This window comes from Falco naumanni, chromosome 3 (assembly GCF_017639655.2).
Source record: "Falco naumanni isolate bFalNau1 chromosome 3, bFalNau1.pat, whole genome shotgun sequence".
NCBI lineage: Eukaryota > Metazoa > Chordata > Aves > Falconiformes > Falconidae > Falco > Falco naumanni.
The window spans coordinates 38,387,911-38,411,716 of record NC_054056.1 but is presented as its reverse complement, the minus strand read 5'-3'; the positions used below and the strand labels follow the sequence as shown (position 1 = coordinate 38,411,716).

The 23,806-nt window shown below is 43.0% G+C and overlaps 1 protein-coding gene across 1 annotated transcript in view; it reads left to right on the top strand.

Annotated features, from left to right (window-relative positions):
- The first annotated feature begins 3,032 nt into the window (after nucleotides 1-3,032).
- Nucleotides 3,033-23,806, top strand: part of ANKRD33B (ankyrin repeat domain 33B) — a 47,675-nt gene continuing 26,901 nt past the window's right edge. The window contains exon 1 of the mRNA XM_040588424.1: nucleotides 3,033-3,551. Coding sequence (XP_040444358.1) covers nucleotides 3,144-3,551 — 408 coding nt within the window. The 5' untranslated portion in view covers nucleotides 3,033-3,143. The remainder of the gene's footprint in view (nucleotides 3,552-23,806) is intronic.

Below are 23,806 nucleotides of genomic sequence, written 5' to 3'. Positions count from 1 at the left end.
TTTTAATTTGCTGCCTTGTTAATTCCCAGCAATAAATTTTGATGAGATACTGATGATGATAATGACTAATAATTCTGGGCTATTTGCTTTAAGATGATAATGTTTATTTCTTTGCTTTTATTACAAAGTTTATAAATACCAGTATTTAACTTCAATGATGCTAACAGGTATCTCTTCTATGTGAAAGGCTTGAGGCTGTCCTCTTAAAAATACCATGAAAATGACTCTTTTTGATAACTTGAAAGCATTTGCAGACTTCATCTATGGCCTTTCTTCACATTATTTTATTTTGATATACACACTGAAGCACAAGTGATAAGAAACCCTGTTTGCCACATACAAGCTGGATCACTGAAAGAACTGAGAAACCAGGCATGATCTGTTTCAAATCTATAACCATGCCCAAGCAGACCAGCCTTGGCGGGAGCTGCTATGCTGACAAGGTAAATGGCTGCAGCAGCATCTTAAGGAACCATGTAATGGTTTATGTCCAATTAGCTGTACCTTTCTGTGGTAGCTTATTGTCAATCTGCCCGGAGATTAAATGGTTTGAACTAGGTCTCAACAGCAGCTGTAGAAGTGAAATATTCAATGGGAAACACAGTGTCTGGTCTGTATTAGCCTGACACCTTGCTTTGAAAGCTCAAGCAATACAGCACTATCCTTTGAGAGAAATGATGAAAGCGTCAGGCTCAAGCAAGAGAAAAAAATTTTCATCTCTGAGGTCAACACAGAACCACTACAGCAGGACTGAATAGATTCATTTCTCCTCCATTAATAAGCTGATAAGGTAAACTCTGAACATAAGGGGAGCAAGAATGAATTCTTTGAATCAAACTTCTTTTCCTGTATTGAAATAACTGTTCTTTCCCTCTAGTTAGACCTGGGGTTTTTCAGGGTTGGGGTTTTGGGTTTTTGGTAGTTGGGCTTTTTTTCTATTCAAATTTTCTGGTGCCTGCATCTTTGCTAACATATTTGATTTTTTTTTTTTTTTTTAACCAATGTGGTAAGTAAAGTAAATACTTATTCTTGTGAAATTATTTTATAAGACAGGAACAAAGCAAGCACATTTGATTAACCAGTTCTTACAGATGAGCTAAATCTTCACCCCAAAAAAATTTTGTTCCCCTGTAGTTAGAATTAGGTTTTTTATTTTTCGGCTATTTAAAGTTGCTAAAGCCAAAAGTCTTTCTGAGCTTTCACGATGAGTTCTGTCTGAGAACAATGCAAATTCTCCCTGCCAGCTGCAGGGTCTCAAACGAAAATTAAGTTCTTCCAAAATACAAGTGCTGCTCTAAGAAATAACATTCTGTGGAGCAGATCGTTGGCCATGCTAACAGAGCAGAAAACAAAAAGTTAACTGAATGTAGCCCTTAAACTCTGTGAATGCAAATACTTAAGAAATGGATAGGCAGTAAGAGCAAAAAGTTAATCCTACAGAGCTGTAATGCTGCAGGTAAAGCCAGCTTGGAAGGATTTGATTTGGGAACAGACACATACAGCAGCACTGGAATAAGAGTAAGGGCCTTTCTTTATACAAAGAAATTACAGGAGACAGGCAGCGTGATCATGGCTGGTAATATACATTAGCTATGATCTCAGAGGTATCTGGAGGCGAGAGAATAGTTTAATCTCCTTTCTTCCCAGTTTAGCTTCTTGGCAATCAATCAGGGAGCTATTTATTGCTAATTCTGATTGCAGATATCCTCTGGGTAGGCACTGGGCTAACGCCAGTGGTTAGGGATCAGCAAGGGGCCACTGGGCTTTGTGTCACCTGTGACATGTGGTCCACAGGTTGTTTCTTCAAGGACTGCAAATGCCTACTACTTGGGCCCCTTTACTCACAGTCACGTTTTACTTTTTATTCATACCTTCTTTTGATGGGAGAAGCATGTATCATGCTCTGCCTCACATGCAGAAATACCAGATCGTTTCTGTCCCATCAGACAGACGGGGACTCGGCCCCAGGACGTTCACCTGCTGGAGCATGTCATATGTACAGGGTTTGCTTCAAAGTGCTGTTGAAGAAACTAAATATCTCGTTTTGTTGTCCGAAGGGCTTTCCCCTGCTGTTTCCATGCCAGAGAACAGTGCTAATCCATGGTATTTGAAAGGGAAAAGAGATTTTAGAGGAACTGTGACAAAGCAGGAACTCAATTTAAGCATGCATTATTCCTCCCAACCTAATCCCTAAATGTCTTCCATAAAAAGTATGTCCCTGACATGTCTGCAGTCAGTAAACTGTCAGGCATACGTTACGTGTTACGTGATTTAATGAGTTACTTGCTTTAAAGCTCTCCTTTGAAGCACAGAAATGCCGTGTGATCATTTTCCGTAGTTTCAATATTTGTTTCAAAAGACGAACTCTACACAGGCGAGTTGTATTCCTGAAAAGTTTCGCACCCACCGCCCTGGTCGCGGCTTTCGGGACCCCCCGGTTCGTGCCCTTGGAGCGGAGGCAGCCCCTGTCCGGCCGCCCCTGCCCCCGCAGCGGGCCAGCGCCTCACGGGAGCGCGTCCACCGCCGGGGCGCAGAGCACGGGCTGGGCCGGGGGTGCCCCGGACCTCGGGGTGCCCACCCGCCGGCTGCAGCGGGGTTGCACGGCGCGCAAGGAGCAGCCGCGGCAGCTGCCCGCTACCCGCCCCCCCAGCCCGCTCCTACACCGCGCCCCTGATGTCAGCGCGCTAAGCCCGAGCCCCGATCTCCGCAAAGAGATGCTGAGCGGATTACGAGCCAGGAGTTCGCCAACTGCCTCCGCTCCCCAGACCTGCCCTGCCTGCCGGCAGCCTCTCCCCGCTTACCGCCGCCGCTCGGCCGCTCAGCGGGCCCGGCCCGGCCCCCGGAGCACCCCCGCGGCAGCATGCCCCGGCCCGGGGGCGGCCGGCCGCCGGGCTGCTGCGGGGCGACCCGCGGGCGGCGCCTGACACTTGCGTGAGGGGCGGTGGGGGGACCCTTTGCCCGCCGCGGGGCTGCGCGAGGAAGAGCCGCGGGGCAGCGGGGGGCTGCCGGGTGCGCCGGCCGCCGTGAGTGCCCCCCCGGGCGGTGCCCCGCGGCCGGCAGGCGAGGCCGGCTCGGCGGAGCCGCTGGCCGCGGGGCCGGGCACCCCTCGGGGCGGGGGGGAGCTCCCGCGCCCCGGCGCCGCCATGGTGCTGCTGTCGGGGGCCGGGGAGCAGCTGGCCGGGGAGCAGGTCTGCCCGGCGCCGGCGGCGGAGGTGCCCGGCGCAGAGAGCAGCCCCGAGCAGGGGGCGGCGGGGGCTACCGCCGAGGGGTTGGACGAGGAGGAGGAGGAGGAGGATGAAGACTGCGAGGAGTACGAGGACTTTTCCGAGCTGCCCGACACCTGCAGCATCGCCTCGGACGACTCCTTCTACCCGCCGGGGGGGCTGGAGGACGAGGAGGACCGCTGGTCCCTGGAGCAGGGGGAGCACGACAGCCCCGAGGCGCTCAGCCTCTTCCGAGCCTGCTGCACCAACAACGCCGTCGTGCTCAAGGCGCTCATCCGCCAAGGCCCCGAGGAAGAGGAGGTGCGGGAGACTGACTGCAACCGCCGGGTGAGCGCCCCCCGCCCCCGGGACCGCGGGCATCACCCCCGCCGCGGAGGGGAGAGCACCCTGCCCCCCCGGGGGGCTGAACGGGGGCAGGAGGGGGCGGGGATCGGGTGAGACCGCCTTCGTTTGGGGCGCGGGTGCCGGTCTGCAGCCCCGGGGGGGACGGGACCCCAGGCAGCGGCGAGCGCCTGAAGCTTCGCCCTGCTGGACGCCGCCTTCCGCCTCTGGCGAGGGAAGGGGCCGGTGTGCGGGAGCAGGGAAAGGCCGAGATTCCCGTTTTCCCGCCGTCAGTTTTGAGTTGGGTCTTGTCTTCCTGCAGTCTATTGGGGAGAGCGAGCGGCATCGCTAGTAGCGGTTGTGCGCAGCCGGGCTGAGCCGTCCTCTGCTGGGGGGGGGGGGGGGGGGGGCGGCAACCCCTGCAGGACTCACACACTTTTCACCCTGAGAATTTCAGCAACTGATCAAATTTTGTGGGTTTGGGGTTCCCACCCCCCTCCTTTTTTTTTTGTTTTTTGTTTTGTTTGGTTTTTTTTTTTTGGTTGGTTGGGTTTTGTCTTTAGTTCCTCAAAAAATGTGAGTTCGCTCCCGAGTCCTAGAATGCCAAGAAGGGCTGGGGTATTCCTGTGCTAAAATGAGACCTTTCAGAGATCTTCTGCTATTTGTTTTGTTTCTAGTGAACTATTTTGGGGGTTTTTTTTGTCAGTGCAAGATTTGCGGTTCAGCTTTGCCTGTTACTTAGCTTATTTCAGGGACAGAAGGGTTCATCAAATCAGAAGGTGAAAACTTAGGAAAGATTTCCTGGGTAATGTGTAACTGCGACGTCTGAGCACCAATGTTGCAGGTTAGCAACAGCAACTCCTCCCACTACTATTACTACAATTTATATTAAAACTAAGAAACTTTTACTTGTAGTTTGCATAAACGATCTCCGAACATTTTTCTGCAACTAGTCTGTTGTCGCTGAAATCAGGAATAAAGAAACCTCCTTAACGCCAATGTAGCATCAAGAAGCAGGCATTCCTTCTTGCAGCGCTGGATGCACGGGGGATTGTTCCACCCAACGTGCATGCTGTATGTTTCATTCATGTCGGATTATACAGACCACACATATGTTTATGCATTACGTTTCTCGGGATAATCCTACATATTCATTCAATAGGTGGTACTATGTTAATTAAGCATCATACGTGCTCCTTACAGGTATTTTAGAGTCTTCTAGGAGGTCTCAAACAACAGTTGACCCTATAGTTACAGCTGACTGAACAGTGAACCTCACTTGGCTTCCCGTATATGGACTGTCCATAACTGTTTCATTAGTTTCCTATAGAACAGTCTCCTCAGCTACCATACTGTCTCCTGAGTGACCGCAAGTTTTAGACCACACTTTCCCTCTTGGCATGACATTATAGAACTAAGGCGGGTCAGCAACCTCTCCGTGGTGATTATATTGGAACAATAATACATGATAACACCATGACAGAAATGTTTTGAAAGAAAGCCTGCATTGTTTTGATTGGGGAAGTGACTTGCATGTTGTGGCAACATAAGTGGTCTTCGCATTGAAAATTATACAATAATTTGGGTTTGGTGCTGTTTGGAGAGGGGCTTTTCTTGTGTCTTAGATGTATGTGCTTGTAGGTATTTTCCTACAAATACCTTTACTTCGCCTTCAAAGGACTGTTTTTAACACAGATTTTTAGGGATCTGATTTACTGTAAATTTCTGCAAAAGATACAAATACAAAAAGTTGTATTAACACATCTGAGGGGGCAGCAACCTATGGCACAGGGGTGGGAACGAGTAGCATAGGGTAGAAATATTTTAAATCAACTTCTCTGCTGAGGCCAATATAGGGTGCAGTTATACTCTTTAGACGGTAATATGTCAGATCCAAATGCACATTACCGGAGATTTTGAAGGTCCTGCAGATACATTTATCCTGTATATGAGGTTTAGACCTCAGCTGGAGCCCAAAACTAGCCTCGACACTGTGTGGACACTCGCCTCTGCTGAGGCCCATTGACTCCGTGTCTCTCGAGTGTGTGATGGTAGGGGAGGTTTGGCCCCACCATATGTGTGGCATAAAAGAGTGGGTGCCCCGCAGCTGTCCCTTCTGAAAGGGTGGCCTCCCCACCCAGCAGAGGGTATGCCCTGGCTGTGAAGCTGCAGGCATCCCCCGTCTCAGGGCTGGGGTTCTGCAGAGGTGGGTCAAGGGGTGTAAAAAAGTTTGGTGTAGGCATCACCCCTCATCCCACAGTAGCTCCTTCTGCAGAGGTGATCAGATCAGCGTTGTGAAAACAGTGAATTCACCGGGCTGGACAGCCCTCCATTCACCATCTCACTTCCCAAAAAGAAGTTAGTCTTCTTTATCTCTTTAGCTTCCCAGAAAAGAAACAAAATTGTAGCTTGAATACAAACTGAAAGTTCCTCTTACCTGTTCATACTTCTAAATAGCTATTTTTTTTCCCCTGTACTTAGGAAATAGTCATTTGACCTGAAATTAAACTTTGACATCAAATTCTGTTTTCTGGATTTTTTTATGAAAACAAAGTAAAAGAACTTCTAGAATTCAGCAACTTGTGGAAGCCTCATGATGTGGGAGACAAGTTCAGTTTCTCTCTCTGCTTCGCTCACAGAAGTGCCCTGATCACAGCGGTATAGGGCAGGACCGTCTGTCTTTTTGAGACAGGTGTGAATGGAGTGGGAGAAACGTTTTTGCTGGGGGATGCTGAAACTTCAGGTGTGACTGCAGTCCTGATGCCCCCATAGGAGACATCAGGGCAAATTTGCATTATTTTGCCAAGGAAAAGGAACTTCACCTGACAAAAGGGAAATTTTGCTCAGGTCTTTTATTGCCCTTTCTGTGGATTTTTTGTAGCTCTTGAATTACGTCTTACAAAGTCATTGGGCGTCACCCATAAACAAAACTTAATCTTACTGCCAAAAAGTAACTGAACAAATTACATACACAATTTGTGCTAGTGAGATTTTTTCCAGCATCCTCTTTTAGTGGGATAATGTTTGTTTACAATGCTATCTTGCATGCATTTCTTGGAAAGCTTTTTGTTTGTTTGTTTGTTTCTTTTCTGTGAGGTAGGAGAGAGAAGGAAGAGTAACTTGCTTTCTGAGAAGTGGGACAGTGAAGGGAGGGCTGTCCAGCTGAGTATATTAACTATTTTCACAATCCTGATCTGATAACCTCTGTTAAGTATGTACAGTACAGTGTCATTTTCACAATTTGAAAATTTTTTTTTTTCAAAATAGACAAAGCATGTGACAGGTTATGGTAGTGAAACAATATCATATATTGATTCTGAAAGTTATTAAACCTAACTTGCAAAACATAGCATGAAGAAGAAACTTCCTAATGGTTAAATCCTTTAAATGAACTTGGGTGCAAACAGCTGGAGTTTTGCCATTGCTTTGTTCTAAAATTTTTACCTAGTCCTTAAAGTATAAATGTATAAATTTAAGATTCAGAAAAAATCCTTTCTGAAAATGCTAAGATCCAGAGGTAACCTTACTTATTTTCCTCTATCCTTTTTATTGAAACACATAAATTCTCATTTTTGAGTCAATTTGCCAAGGCTGGATAGTGGCTTTTCGTGGGGTTTCTGCAGAAGCATATATTTCTCATGCTCTCTTTGTGAGCTGCAAAACCTCCCGCCAGGCCCAGGCTTTTATTAAATTCACTTTCTTGCAGTAAACCAGACTCCATAACATCTGATTTATTAGTGACCACATGTAGCCTGAAGATCGGTACCTTCCCTGTCTTGTTTTCATTACTGTTGAGACAACAGCAGTTTATATATCATCATCTGCATAGCATCCCCAAAGGGTTGTTCCCTGCATCTTCCTTTGCACTGCTGTCTGTGTACCTAGTCCCAAAAGTCTGGCTTGGTACTGCATTTCCTCTCCTTGCCAAATCTAATACTGAAATATTTGGAAGAGAACGATGACAGCATATAATATATTAATTGTAGATCATGCAGGGCAGCCTCTCATTCATTAATGTTAATGTATTTACCTGCCTTATGGTGGCAGCAAAGACGGATTTGCAAACAGAGATCTGAAAAAATAGTATCATGGCTCCCGTGAAATCTCCTGACCTGACAGAGGCCAGAGTGTCATCTGGATAATGATGCTGCTTTTCACCATGTGATGTGAGGAATGGTTTTGCCTCCTTACTAGGCACATTTCCAGAATGTCAGAGATTTGCATCTCATAAGTTTAACTTCACTTAATATTAAATTTTGCCTGGTGACCAGGTTTATATATACTCAGAAAGACAGAGTTCCAAAATCTGGTGTTACCTAGCTGCAGAATGCAAGCAAATTTAGAAATTTGCCATGACAATAGAGAAAGCAATAAGGAATGGGGGTGGGGTGGGTGTGCTGGGGGTGGTGGTGGTGGAGAGAGGAAGAAGGCAAAGAACGTTCTCTTTCCAGATTGAAATAATCACTGCAGCTCATCTTCAGAAAGGTTTTGTGTAAACCATCCCTGTGGTATAGTCTATATTAGTAGGTATCCTGTAACTCCGTGTTTTAGAGTTGATATATGTGCGATAATATTTTGTTGTCTTTTTCAGCTTTTCATTTTTTATGTCATTGTTCAATGAGTCTTTCACCCGGTCCCATAGATAACTAAGAACCAATTTGCTGTTAAACAGTTTATTGTTGTAGGCAATACAGACCTGGAGGGCAATGTTGGCCTGGAAGTTGCTGTTACTGAATAAACACAAAGAAGGTAGTGATGTTCTGGATAGAAATCTACTTAAAAAGCTTGTGAGAACATAGGGTTGTGCCAACCAGGGAAGTAAGCCCAGAGAAGTAGGAGCAGGAGAGAAGCTCCCAGCAGGAGGTTCACATGGTGTCGTACATAAACAAGGAAGGTGGTTTCTCTGCTCTCCTCCCCTCAGCAGAGAGGAGTGGGTTTCTCCAGAGGATGAGTCAGGTGTCCATGTAATGCTCGTGCTCTAATTGCTGTCCCTTCCTCCTCTGCCAAAAAGCCTCCCGCTGCTGACTTTTGAGAGAGTTTGCAGAGACTGGTCACATGCTACTTATCATTTGGGCACAACTCATACCTCCTGAAGTGGACAACATGTGTTGGAGAGCATCACGAAGTGACCCCCTGAATCAGGTGGAGATGCTTCTCTGAGTGCAGCTGGGGTTTGTGTGTGGCTGGCTGTAACAGCACGTCTCAGAATGGCATCGCTCACCCAGTCTCCTTGTTGGACCCATGACAATGTCTGAGGCATCAGACATGTCACACCGGTCTCCCTGCCCTGTGCGGCAGCGCTTCTCATCAAGGCAAAGTAGCCCACCGGCACCGTACCACCACAGCGAGGCTGCTTCAGGCAAGGCAGCTAGTTTAGGAAGCATTACCCTTCAGAGTTTTTCGCAGAGAGATGCACAGTGAATCCTCCATGGAGCTGACACCTGAATTTGTCTTTGCCAAAGGGCTGTGCTCCTAAAATTGTGACTAGCTGAGAAGGACAGGGAGCCAGTGGTTCAGAATCCCACTTCCCGAGTGAGGGAGCATTGTGCTGGATAATGCTTTTCTAAAAAGTCATGTATCACAAAAAGTGCCAGAGCCTGTGTGACACTCCATTAACCTGTTTTTATTATTTTTGTTATCTTCACAAGGATAACTTGTAAAAATAAAAAATGAGGAGCGCAGCATTTTGTGGCGAGGGATAAAGATCTCCCTGTCACATATTGCTTTTCAGTTGTCACGGCACATAGCGTAAGTCATCCCATGTCAGAAAAAGAATTTGAAAAATGTCATCTGCTACAGTGCTGAGAACATTTTTTGTGTTTTCATAGGCAGTTTCAGTTCGCTCATATTCTCTCATACAAGGTATTCTCATGAGAAAGATTGTATTGAAACTCAACATCCTGACACTAAAGCACGAAAGAGGATTTTTTAGGGTGGAAATAGTTTTTAGAAGACCCTAATGGCAAAAGTAATCTAATTTAAATCTTTCGAAAAAGTACAGAAACAGCCAAATGCACTAAAAAAAAGTCCCTGGAAATATGTATGCGTTTAAAAAGGAAGTGAACGAGCAAGGCAAGGCGAGGAATAGTAGATGTCAAAATACAGAAGCTGCTCAAAACAAACCGGGAACCCTTCAAATACTGCAATTACGACTCAAGGGAAGCCAGCAGAGAGGAGCAGATAGAGCATGGAAAATACGAAGTCAGTTGGCTAAGAGGGAATTCAGTGAGCTAAGCAGAGCGTGGACCAGATTGATGCAGATGGGCACTTGGAGGCGTTGTCAGCAGAGCGTGGGCAGGTTAGCTGCCTGCCTGCCCTTGTCTGCATTCATCTGAAGTGTTAGGTGATAAATGCCTTTGTAAATCTGGCACAAGAATATATCTTTTAAAATAACTTAACTGAAGAAGTATATGCACGGAACATGCTTCATATGGAATAAAGAACAATTAATAAGGAGCATAAGGGTGCTTAGGCACAAAGAATAGCAATACAGGTGTGCAACAGACCACTGGAAATGCGTGACCAGACCTGCTGCATCCTCCATACAGCTGACGGCGAGTGAGACAGAATTTGTACTTAGTGTCAAAAGCAGCATTGGCTAACAGATACAACTCTTACTGAAATTGTTAGATACAGATTTGAAGACACAGATTTCTCATCAACATGAGAAAGGTTAAATACAAGTTAAATCTAGTTTCAAGTGATGCAGCTTTTAGAGAAACCAGATGAAGAGTAGTTTCCTTGACGAATTTTGACAAATTGCTTAATGCAAAGTGTATGGAACCGGAGGGATGTGTTTAGCCTGATGGTAGCCCAGAAGTAAAGGTCAAAGCAATCTTTTGTTCTAACTTAAGCAGTGTTTCACTTTAGTGTCTTAAATCAAGTATGTGCAGTTGCAGAGCTCCTCAGAGATGCAGGAATAATCCTGGTTACCCAGATGAGGGCAGGTTGACTCCAGATGTAATAAAATATAGCTGCATTTAAAATCTAATGATAGTCTAACAAGACTGGTTGTCTGGACATCTGTCATCAATAATTATGACAGATCTATAATGGTGTCTTTAATAGAACATGTCTGTAACACAGTTAAGAAATGTGACCTCAGGATGCCTTACTGCATTTTTCCAGGAGAATCTCTGAGGTTTATTTTACAGTCCACAATGTGACACTGCTAATTCCTTCATCCCATTAGGAAATGAAAATGTATATTCTTGTGGAGGAATTACTTTAGAAGGAATATTGGCACTAATTTTCTCCCTTAAAGCTTCCTAAGATCCTTTCCCTGAAATTTTATTGAGGCATAAAATGCTCTCCAAAGTTCAAGATTTATATAAAATTGATTTTCTTGAAGCTTGTTATTTTAGAAGAGTTATTTGGAAGTAATCATAAGTATTGTAAATAGGCAACTTCCAACAAGAGTTCCTTTTGATGCTGAAGCTGCAAAAAAGAGTAGGTCTAAAAGAACGTAAGAGGGAGAAAGGAGCTTTAAAAAAAGAAGGGCAATTATCTTTAATAAAGTCAGGTTTAAATCCTGCATCAAAGGAGGTGGAAAAAGGCAGTGACGTTGCTCTCCACCTCACTTATGGTGGAGCTGAAGACTCCCATGCAGAAGACTTAGGTTTTTAGCTGCTGCCTGATAGAGGATAAGAAAAATCTAGAAGCATCCTGTGACATCCAACTTACTTTTCCTTTTATTCTGTCTATCCCAGCAGTCTTGTAGCTTCTTATAGCAGGAAATGAACTATTTTTAATACTTTATTCCTGATTCTGCTTTGCCTCCCTACTGTTGCTCTAAATGTAAGTGTTGCAGTTCTGGCTTTTCAGCTCCATAAAATGGTGTCTTGCACAGAGCATTGGTAGCATCAAAGGTGCCTTAAAACTTGACCTTTCCAAAAAGATCTGGGAATTCTCCTTACTGTAAGGGGCTGCTGGAGTAACCACTGGTTGACGTTGCTGGGTGGCTTCAGGGTGGCCTTAGAGAAGTGGGTTGTTTTCAGCTTGCTTCCGTGTGGCTTGGTGGTTACAGAGGAGTGCTCCAACTGTCCTAGCTTTGGACAGAGAGTCTTCAGAGGCAGGGCCGAGTGTGCTACTTCTTTCCAGAATATAATCACATCTGTGACAGAGTTTGCATGGCCTGAAACCTGTCAGAAGTGTTCAGTACTTCTTCCCAGAGGGGAAGAAGGCAGGGACTTCGGCACTTGGGTTTCAGTTGTATTTACAGTTCATCCCTAAGCAAAAACCACTTGCAAAACTTGGAGCTCAGAAACTATTTTGGCTGTGAATAAGTTTAAAAGGGGTGATTTTAGAGACTTCATGTCAGGGATGTGGGCAGCATAGCTGTTGCAAATTCAGAACCAGAAGTTAAGAAGTAAGGGGCATCTTCCATTAGTACGACACCACTGCGCAGATGTTCACAATCCCCAAAGCCTTCAGTTGCTGTTCTTGCTGCTTTAGGTTTTCCATGCTTTATCTGTATTCATTAGCAGATGTTGTCTTTTTTAAAAAAATATATGATAAGAGCAAAACGAAAATAAGCTGTAGCTCTGTGGTGTTTTGTGGTGATATTCAGGCATTCGTTTTTGAGCCATTCAATCAGTTTCAGTTTGCATCAACATATGTAAAGAATGTGTGACTGTATGGAGAACGCCTGCATTGTTTTGATCCCAATAACTCTGCTGATACCTGACATACCAACACACATGCTAGTGGAAATGATTAATATCTCTGGGCACTGTTTTCTTCTACCTTCCCTTCCTCAAGGTCTAAGATTTCTAACATACAGAAAAAAAAATTAGTTCCCAGTACACTTCTCCGTGAGTCTAAGCTAGCACCAGTGCTTGGCCTGAGGGGTGTTTCAAACCTTTGGCTAAGAAGTGCTCCTTGAATTAGGATACTAGTCTGTGTAGAAATCACTTTTCAGGCCTCATGCCTGACCTGAAACAAAGTGCATGACAATAATGTTTCTCAGGAAGAAAATTGAAGTTGAAACTGATAGCACCACTAAGAAGCATCTGGTTGCCCTGAAAAACGGGGCCCTGTTGAGTTCCAGTAGCCTGGATGAGCTACCAGGCTTCACGTACCCTGGGGAAGGAGGTGGGCCCCAAAGCCCCCAAATTCTTCAGCTCCAGGATAAGTACCAGAAAGGCATCGTCTGTACCTCATCTATCAAGGCTGTAGGTCTCGAGGCAGAGTCCCTGAGAAAAAAAAATAAAAATGTGCCCATCCCAGGGACTGGGTTCAGAACTATCTGCTAGGAACCATGACGACAGCAGTGGATTCAGGTGCCAGCTGCAAGGGACAGCAGGTCCCCAGTGTTGCATCTTTCAGCATCATCAAGAGCTTAACTCTGGGTTCCCTTCACGTCCTTTGGTCCTGCTCGTTCTGGAAGTGGTGATGTGGGCTGTGGCTCATGCAGGACCACAGTCAGCGCTGCCAGATGGAAAGGTCCCTCATCAGGTAGTCCCTTTTCAGAGGTGAGACTTGCTTGTTTTTCACTCAGTCTGGCTTGCCACTGACTTTCGTGGGGCATTTCAAAAAGGGGTTTGAAATATGTATTAATGTTCACTTTTGCATGTGGCAGAGGAATCACTTGTCATCGTATTCATTTTAGTCACACAGTCTTGTCTGTGTGCTTGGGAATAGTGTAAACTATGAAAATAAATACTAACAAGTGTTGAACCTGGAGTACAAGTAATCAAAATATCTGTTTTGATCTATCCAGACATTTCAGCAGGTAATGTTACATTCAAAATTTGTTCTACTGCTCAAGAAGAGGTAGACTGAAAGATAAAAAACCCCAAAGCCCTGTTATACATTTTGGTAATGATTATTGTGTAACAGAGACCAAAAAAAATTAGATGATTTATTGTAATGCTTTTATGTGTTGGTATTAGTTAGTCTTCACAGAGGAGAATGATAGTGAGATGAGTAGTGACTCTTGTATGACTTCACAGGTGTTGGTTGCTTGATGCCACATAAGCTTAATGTGCATCAGGTTTGTTTTAAATTACTTTTCATTCAAGCACTTTTTTCTTCCTCTAAAGAAAAATGATATGTGATCATCAACTAAAATTCACTGTTAATTTTGAAATAAAGATTGATTTAGAAAGTATCAGCAGCCTTTTACTTGTAGAGAATCCCACTAGATGAGTGTGGGCTGTGCATGCATTGCTGGAGGAAACCGTCTCTGGTGAGAGAGCACGTGTGCAGCTCAGCTTGTGTCCACCCTACTCAGAGTCAGCCTCTCTGAAGTGGACCAATGATGTCCGCACCACTAGCACTTGGCCTGGGTTTTCCTGAATCCCAAGTGGTTTTCTAAATTCGTCATTTTTTTTAGGCTTTTCAATCCAAAGTGCCCAAACTAGCATGATTCATTGTCTTGCAGTTTTGGAAATCATTAACTATGCTGATACGAAAATTGGTATAGTACCTATTTGCTCATGCTGTATACCTATTTCAGATATGACAAGATAGCTTTCAAGTAGGATAACATAGATAATATGATGCTCCAGTTTTTCCCAAATGGGTGTTTTTGTCATTAATTTTGGTACCTCTTCCAGTTCTTATACTTTGATTATACAAGTTATACTGTTCTGGGTAGTTATTGAGCAATTCATATAAACAGTATATTGCCTGGTAACAATTTTTCTGCATATTCTTCCTATATTGTCTGTCATTGCACTATGGAATTAGGTTTCACTTTGGTAACTGAGGTAGAGTTGCACAAAGGCCACTTACTAAAAATTGCTGGTAGATTTTTTAAATAGGAAAGAAAATCTCTGGAGGATGTGAAAGCAATGAAGAACTCCCACAGGCTTTATTGGAGACAGGTCACCTTCAATGTTTTCATAAATAAAGTTTCTCTTAGAAGGTTACCCTTTTAAATTATTTAAAATGTTATGCCACATAGGTTTGAATTTACCTGTTTCTAAGGGTTCTTTCTTTAAAAACAAAACCAGAAACGCTCCAGCATGGGCTAAATATAATCCTGTAGCATACCCAGTGTGTCACAATAAGAAATTGTTAAGTATAGGAACAGGGTGGTTGTCACAGAGCCTGTGGTTGCAACTCTGGCAGTGAATTAGCAATTCAGATTGTATCCACTGTGGGAAAAACCCACAATGTGGAAATAGTTCCCATTTTTCCGTTCTATTGTTTTCTATTATGTCTATTAAATTCCACAAGGAGCAATTTGAAAGCAAGCTGATGCAAAAGGGGAATGACTCACAGTCGGGCTTTTGTTGCTTCACAAGTTTTGGGTGTGTAATGTTTTGAGCCTGATCCTGTAATATCCTCTCATGTATGCAGGGGTGGGTTTTTTTGGTCTTTTGCCCCTTTGCCCCTTGATATGTGAGGCTGCGTCTTTGGGACAGCCTGTGTGCAGGCAGAGCAGCCGCTGCTGCCGAGGGACGAGGCTTGCTGCCAGCAGCCACCACAGCACAGAACCTGGCTCTCGGGGGGTTCTGAAGTTTTGTTTCTGTTCCTACTAGATGGGGGGACTTACACGTAAGCCATTGTTATTAGTTTTCTGAAGCGGAAAATTGGCAGATAACTGAACATATTCAGTCCATTCGTAGGAGCAGACATAGGAGCAGACTTTCAGGGGGTATCTGTTTTTTTTTTGTTTTGGGTTTTTGTTTTGTTTTGTTTGGTTTGGTTTTTTTTTACAAAACCTAGGTATCTTGCTGTTTGTAGCTCACCAGAACAAGGCTTGGCACACCTGTTTACCATGTGATTGGGAAGCACAGGAAGGGTAGCCAGGCATCCATAAAAGTGTCCGTAAGTGTCGATGAAAGGAAAGGGAAGACTTTCTTTGGAAGGCAGTAGGGTACTTCTGTGTGTCTGGAAGTATCACATGAGTTTGATAATGGTTTCAAGAGAAAGCAGAGTCAAAGCTCAGGTCCACAAAGGAGTTAATTTAAAATACTTTCTACAGGGAAAGATTTTCTGTGAAGAGCATGAAACAGCAATAGCTTATTAGAGAGTGTAGAATAATAAGTATTGGCTGGTTTTGGAAAATGAAATACGACACATATTAACGAAACCTTAGTGTTTAGACTCCCAGCGCCCTTCTGAGCTCATAAGAAATACCAAATGATAGAAGAGTTTTCTGGTTACGATGAGACAAGCTGTATCGCACAGTAAATGCCTAGATGCACGGACCAACGGCAGCTGGAGGAAACCTACAACAGGGAAGCAACAGGTTATTTTCCCTGCTGTGCTCAAGCATTTCATCACCTCTGTGTTAGGTGAGTCCTGTCTGCACGGGAGACTGGGCAGCGTAGCCGTGTCAGAGATATTGCTTTGTGGCACTGCTTCAGCAGAGCTCCCCGTGCGGAAACACCAGTGTGGAATACAACCCACGTCATTCCTGAGGGCAACCCGGCCTGTGGTTTGAGGGGGAGTGAAACCGTTGGTCATTTCATGGGTGACAGGGAAAGAAAACAATTTCAAGGTCCCTGGGAATGGACTGAAAGCATCTTCCTCGTACCCCAGGGGCAGGAAATCAGTGCCATCCCGTGGGCAGAGGCTGTCCCACAGGCTGCAAGCGGCACCAGCCAAGGGGACAGAGTCCACGGCATGCTGCATCCTGCCATCATTTATGTAGGGTGGTACTGAACCTTCCTTCCCACCTATTTATCGTGTATGGACAGGAAGCTGCTGTTGGTTGTGCTTTGTTTTACTGCTCTGCTGCTGTATGGTCCATGGGCACTTCCCAGCCTGGAACATTCTTCCTCTTGTGAGGGTGCAAAAGGGATGCCCATGCATGAAGATACTGATAAGCAGAACTGTCTGTGGAATAGGAACCTGAACTGAGTACCAGGTACACGATAATCTTGTTAGTACCTTACTTGATTTAAAATATCATGTGTGCAGTTTACTCAAGTCAGATGTCTTGGTGCATTTACAATGCTTATTTCCGTACAAGTTCCCATGAAATGTATTGGATCCATTGCATATATGAGGAAAATTCCTTGCAAAAGCAATGTAATTAAATGTGACAGGTGACAGCTCACCAAATTGCACTTGTTGCAATAAATATAGCTGCCTGAAGACTTTGAAAAAGTTGCTTTTGAATTTTAAATATATAATCAGATATTGCAGTCCTTTCCCACCATACTTTACCTCCCAATCATCCTGTTAGTGATATAATGTGAATCAAACATTAAAATATTTAATACTCAAATGAGACATTTTAGAAGCAGTAAGCAATATTGGTGTCCTGGAACAAAAAGAAAGAAAAAAAAAGAGACAGGGTGAATAAATGTCAGCCTTCCTCTTAAAATTTATCACCAAAATTGTTTACTTCAAGGCGCAAGATTGTGAAATGTCTTTCACTTAATATTGTAATTTTTTTCTTTCTGTGGGTATTTTTAGCTTGACCTAGTTTATGCTCATTACAGTCAGCGCAGCTGATTTATGAGCAGAGGCTCCATTCACAGATGGGTGTGGGTAAAGCTGAGGTATTTTGGTGTACAGCTATGGGATCGTTACTGTGCATTTCCCAGATCACAAACGTACCTACTGCAAACTGATCATCCTTTAAAAATCTGAGTTTAAATAAGAAAAAAAAAAAACAAACAAAAAACCTGAAGGTTTCTAATAAGGTGATTCTGTTCCCCAGTGCTTCTGTCTCAGGTTTAGCACTCTCTGCTGTCGTTAAAACTATGAAATCCTCTAGCTGTCAGGTGTCAGCAAAAAATACTGTGCTCTTTCTTTGGAGACTTAGTACCTGATGCTAGATCAGTAGGAACTTCTACCCTCCTGTGGTACATCTACGAATCAGTGACCCCGTTAGATATAGACAGTAACTGTGTGGCAGAAAGGATTCTTATCACCAACCAAATGGCATAGATGCATGTGATCCATGTGATAAACATTGCAGAGAGGAAGTTCTCCTTCGGTGTGAGTGCCGGGGAAGAGTGACTTCACCGCAGGCTGTGGCCGTTCAGGAGCGGGAGCATGGTACCCGGGCACCTTGCTCACCCCCCCTCTCCCAGCTCAGGTCCCGTCTGTGGTGTCTGCGGGAGCAGGGAGTAACGCGCTACACCTGCTCCTAAGGCTGCATTCATGGATATTAAATAGTTATGTGAAAAGTTCACTTTGCCTAGCTTTTATGCACATTTTATTGAAGCACATCTTCTCAGCAGAGTGAAACGAGGGCTGCTGGCTTCACACTGGACTGCTTACAGGGAAAACCAGACATTGTGCTCAAAGACTTCAGCATCTAGCTCTCTATACTGCCATTATTATTTGGGCAAGTTGGGTGTGCAGAAAAGTCTAGTTCACAATTCTGCAGTTGATACCCTTTGTAAGCTAGCCTACTGTCATTCATCTGCCAATCTGCAGAGTTTAAAAATGTAGGTCAGACATACCCATGGAATTAAATTCATGTTTTGAGAATTTAAAAATGCTGAGGATAAATTCATTGTTTTGAGAATTAAAAAAATAAATCAGTACTAGTGTTTCTGTAAAGCAAAATAGTAATTGCAATTGCAGTCGGTGAGTTTAATGTGTATATTGGCCCTTCTTTTCTGTTTACTCCTTGCTATCCACAAACACGTTCCTCTGGAGAGGAGGTTTTTAAAATAGTGCTTAGGTACCCAATTCAGACTTTGAATACTTGTCTAAAAATACCAGATTTTCCACTTCCGCATGTAATTTCTATTTCTAGTACAGTGATTGCATCAGTTCTGATTTATCACTAAATTATTAGTGTGTGTCTTAAAGGAAATAAGAATTAGAGCAAAGTCTATACAATTTGGCAGCTTATCAGTCACAGGGGAAAGGGCAACCGAGGATTGTTCATATGATACAAAACCTAACAAAAACATTTAAATATTGTCACCATTATTTTCACAAACTTGCTTCTCTTCCTTCCCACAGCCATCTCCTGTTGTTTCCTTTCAGATTCTAAGGTCTTCAGGGAATGTATCTGGAAAGACTTTACCTCATTATTGGTGCTACTGCAATCAGTAATAGCATTCCAAAATACATGATTTTGAAGTCTACCTGTATTGGCTGAACTTCTAAGATTATTGCTACAAAGCAGTATCAGTTGGCATGGTCATGCAATTTGCAACAATTCTACTGGACAAATTTCCAATATGAGATTTACAAATGTTTAGGGGAGGAAGATGGTTTTTGGCTGTAGGGTTTTGATACTAATGTGAGTATCATTTAATGGCAACAAGCCTTCATTTTGGATATTTCTTATTGTTTGTTTCTTTCCAGAGGTGGATTGAAGGAAGTGGACTCTGAAGGTAACACGAAACATCCTGCCCGTAATTTTCAGGTTGAGATACAGTGACCAGACCTTCTGCTCTTAAAAATGTTGGTGTATTACCAAGTAGTATTCTCTCATTTTGTGTCAGAGATAGTAAACCAATTCCAAATACTTAGCAAAGCATTTGAAAATTATCTGTGTCAGGGGAAAAAACTATTACTGCTTCTAGGTGTCTGAAAACAGAGAGAAAAGCATAGGTTTGACCATTCTTCCACTGCTACTCTCTGAAGTTTTTATCTAATCGAGATACAGAGTTCTTAGAAAATCTGGGATAAGTAACAGCAACATTCAGTTAGTAATTGTAGACCTTCTAAATACATTAGATTCAACTCCTCATGGCAAAGAAAGGAAAAGAAAAAAACCCAAAAACCTGGTATCTTCTGAGATCAGGAGAAAGATGCTTTGCCTGATGAACTGTTTAAGTGGAAGGTGACCATACTTGTTCATTTTTTTCGGTTTCCATTTCATTTAACTTCCGTAAAATTGTGCCTTTCTCATTGGTGTGAGTGAAGGAAGATCTTAGCAAACCTTCCTGGTTTTACTACCCTGCAGCTTTTCTGCACAGACCTAAGTCACCTTAATTCCTATTGAATTAAAATAAAAGCCAGTGGAAACTGACACCTTCACAGTCTATCTCCAGATGAAGGTGTTTCGAAAAAGTGATGAAAATTTTAGTAGAAGCAATAGGGTAAACAGAAATTCCTTAGAAAATTGATTAGATAGTCTCTGAAAAGATTTTGAATCTCTCCTAGCTTGCTTGAGTTTTTGTCTTTAAGCAAATATTTAGGCCAGAGATACCTGGTGCAGAAAGGCACATGCTGATGAGGTTCTTCATGCCACAAACAATTTCAAATGAAGGAAGGAAGACATACAGAAAGTAAAATGCTATTAAAGCAGTAATTCTCAAGTCTGGTTGTAAAAGCTATTTTCCTTGTACATGAACTTAAAAAAGAAAAGGAAATTATAAGTAGTTAGTCAGTCTTCCAATAGAGGCAAGACCTTGATATTTCCTCCGTGTGCTTTCTAATATCCAGCTTGTATCCAGCAGGATAAGTTAGCAAAACTTTTTTTTTGTTTGGGGGGTGGAGCGGGGGGATAGACCCCTAACTCAAAAATAGAAAGGATCATAATCTGAAAAAGAGTCATCTTTGAAATCATTAAGATACACATCTCCTTCAGTTTACTGCTCCTTTATGAGTCATTCATTGCCTTTGTGTAGCTGATGCAATTTCATCTGACCTGTACGCCCCTCCTGGGTGGAGGGTCCTGAAGGGTTTTTTTCGCTGTTGTTTGGTAGAGTTGGGCACACTCTGGTGGGCTTCTGTAGCAAGTGGAAAGTTCTCTGTGAAATAAAGGGCTCGGAGGTATTGAAGTCTACATTGTTAGAATATCACTTCTTACCTTTTCAGAACTGAAAGTATTAGTTGTACATTTCTTGGCAAAAGAATGAGGTGGAAGACTCAGTCCTAGGAAGCGAGACATTCAGCACTGAGTGATATAATACACATTAGAGGGATTAGTAGAAAACAAGAAAAGAAGTATGGACCTCAGTGCCTTTGCTTCTAGAGATTACGACTGAAGGAACAGCATCTGTGTGATGTGGTGGTAAAGAAGGACAGGATTTGGTGTTCCCGAGTCCTGTGTCCATCCTCAGGGCAACAGGCGGGCAAGCTTTGCCAACAGGTTGTGCTGCTGGTGTGCCTCAGCTCAGCTCCGTGGGTTGGTTGCATGAAAGTGCCAGTCGAATAATTGCTATGATGTTTGGCCAGCACTGAATGCGATAGGATATAGTCATCATTCAAAGGTCCCTTAGGTTTTCAGATACTGCTCTCATTAGTGAGCCTCTGTCAACAAAAATGCCATCCTGCAGTCAAGCAATGTCTTGGCGTGCCCAAAGACTCTTGTAATTCAGCTGCTGTGGGGCACAGAGATGTGTCAAGTGAACCGCAAACAGCTCTGAAAAGCCTCCATCAGATGGATTTGATACACACTGGTTTTTTTGTACCATGCTTTTTTCAGCAAAAGGTGTTCTTTTGTTAAACTGTGTTTTAAATGTCGGCTATTTCTGTCACAGGTGTAGGTCCTTAAACTGAAAAGTAAATTCCTTACATGAATTCCTGGAGTCCTCACTCAGGAGAAGCTGTTTTGCACTTTGCTCAAATATTCTCCAATTTTATAAAGTAGAGAACAACAGTTTCTGGATTGTTTGACTGAAACTGTTCTATAAAAGTGGTTATGTTGTATTAATGTGTTATTAGTTTTTTACAAAGGCAGGTTATGTCTATTAATTCTAGACATTTGAATATAAATGTGAAATTGTTCCTCCCTCTTTTTTTTTTTTTTTCAGATATTGAATTCTATCATGTTTGCTTCAAATTCAACAGTACAGTAATGTTCAATCCCTCCCTATGTTTCTTTGTTATTTAGATGAGTGGGGTTTATTTGTTAGAAGATGAGATTCTTAGATCCAAACACAGAGGCAGAAGGTGCCTTCCTGCCTTTATTGGGTGGAACTAGATACTCAGCTGAGATAAACAGAGTGGTCACAGGCTCCGTAGAAGAGGAAAGACTGTACTAATGGCAGATAGAGCCTTACCCAGCTCTTGCCACCAGGCAATGATACGCTGTACAATTGTGTGCTGCATTTGCTTATTAAACTCAAGTTGCAGTACTGTAGTTGACTTGAGACAGATAAGATGGTGATGCTACTGTCTATCACTTGGATATTCTTTTCACCTTTGCTGAACTGGCTGCTCATGCACTGATACCTGTTACAGCTGAAGTGGATGATGAATCCTTATTTAGCCAACTGAGATAATAAAAGAGAAATTTGAAATGGGAATGCACGCTTTTTTTTTAAAAAAAAGCTGCTTTGGAACCGCATCCTTAAGGATTTTTAAAGTTAAATCTACAAAATCCCATGATCTACCAGAGGGAAAGAAGGTCCTTCTGAACAAATTATTCCATGTCACAGTGTATATTTTCTCAAAAAAAACCCCAGGTTGAGCCTCTTGCAGATTACTATCATTGTGGATGAACCCATTCCCTAAATACAGCACTAAATTAATGTGAGGCTACTTACTAGGACTTGCAAGCCAGTAGCAGGAGCTACTTGATTTAGCCAAGTGCTAGCCTCTGATCTTTCAAAAATATAATTCTGCCCTTTTTAAAAACAGATGAGCTTTTCACAGGGGGGTGCTAAACTTTCAGGAAGAAACCATTCCTAATGGGAATCTGAGGAAACTCTGGATTTCCTCTCCAGTGGCTGTATGCAGCCTATGAGTTACTTTATTCCTAAAATAGGACTATAGTTCGATGGCTTTTATAGTAGGAGTTAGTTCTTCTCTCTGGCCAGCTGTGAACATTATGGAGCCATCCGTGTAGATGTAAGTCACAAGAGTGCAACCCTCTTTGCCCTTGACCAAAGCACATTTATATAAACCCCAGAAAAGTCTTACTGAAACATAATCCACATGTTCTGCTGTAATTTAAAACGTGATCATAGTCATCAGTGTTATAAAAGATGAAAAATTTGGGCATAAAATTTATATTCTTTAGTATTAGCATGGCTAATTCACTATGCATTACTTGAAAATTGCATACTTTGTTTGAAAGCAGTGTTTTCACCCAGAACTGAAAATCTCCAGAATTCAGAGACTGTGAATTTATCAAGGCTGTGTTTAAAAAATTACAGTTATTAATGCCTCTTCTCTTTTTTTTTTTATTGTGGAGACCTACTTTTCAGTGCAGTTTGTGGAGCACGAGTAAAAAGCAGCGCATGGGTGGGAAAGAGTGAAAGACTTCTTATGAGAAGTCAGGAACTGTAGCACATTCCTCCAAGTCTCACAAGCCTGAATCCAAGGAATAATATAAAAATCCAGGTTTTGGCCTCCAGCATGGTCATCTTTATTTTCCACAGCAGCTGCACTGCATGGAGCTGTGGGATTACAGGATTGCAACCCTTCAGGATCAGGAGAGTTGACACTAATCCATACATACCAAAATCCACTTTAGGTCTCTGAGTGAAAAACAGACACCTCCCATCTATTCACCACAGATGCGTCTATTGCTCAGAAAGTTTTTTAAAGTTTTTTTCTAAGGAAAAGCAGGAGACTTTTTTTCATATTTATCCACAAAGAAATCTTTTGCCTTGTTAGAGCTGGGGAAAAAACAGGAGGGGGCATAACTGAGCTGAAAACCAGTCTAGGTGAAATCAGATGCATATCTTAGATAAAGGAAGCTCTTTCCGTGTGGAAAGCGTAATGATAAGGGCTTTTAAGAACTTTGAGATCTGAAGAACAATTGTCACTTGCACTAGTTGATAATCTGAAGAGCAAGCTAATGAGATCCCATCAGTGGGATCTTTGCTTGATAGAAGTAAAATAATAACACCTGGTCCAGCTGGAGAACCTTTTTCCTGTTTACCAATAACATTTAAACATACATTTCTTCCTGAACATCAGTATTTACCTTGCATTTTCATGAACAACTACTGATTGTTGTTACCATGCTATCCTCTTGGTTGAAAAGAGGACACTGACTCTTGCTGTGTGATAACGCATCTAGACTGAAGTATGTACGGTGAAGCCTACATACAGGCTAATTACTAACACATCTCTGTTATGGGAGAATCATTTACTCTTCTGCTGTGCATTTCCCCTCAGGAGAAAGTTTACCACAGTTTCCTGGTCCATTCAGGTCAGTTCCAGGATCAATAAGGCTTATTATTAGAAGATCCAAGATCATTAGGGAGGGTTATTATTAGGAGTGTTACAGGGAAGGAAGCAATGAAGTTCAAAAGGCAGAGCACAGGGGTGGCTGGGGAAGAAGAGACAGTGTGGGTGTTACTTACCCACTGATGTCTGTACCGAACTGTCAAGTGGCAGACTAAGGTGGAGACTGGGCTTTCATTGCTCTCACAGCTTCTTTAGATCAAAGGGTGAGGAAATAGACTGGTACGTTTGTGTGTGGTATT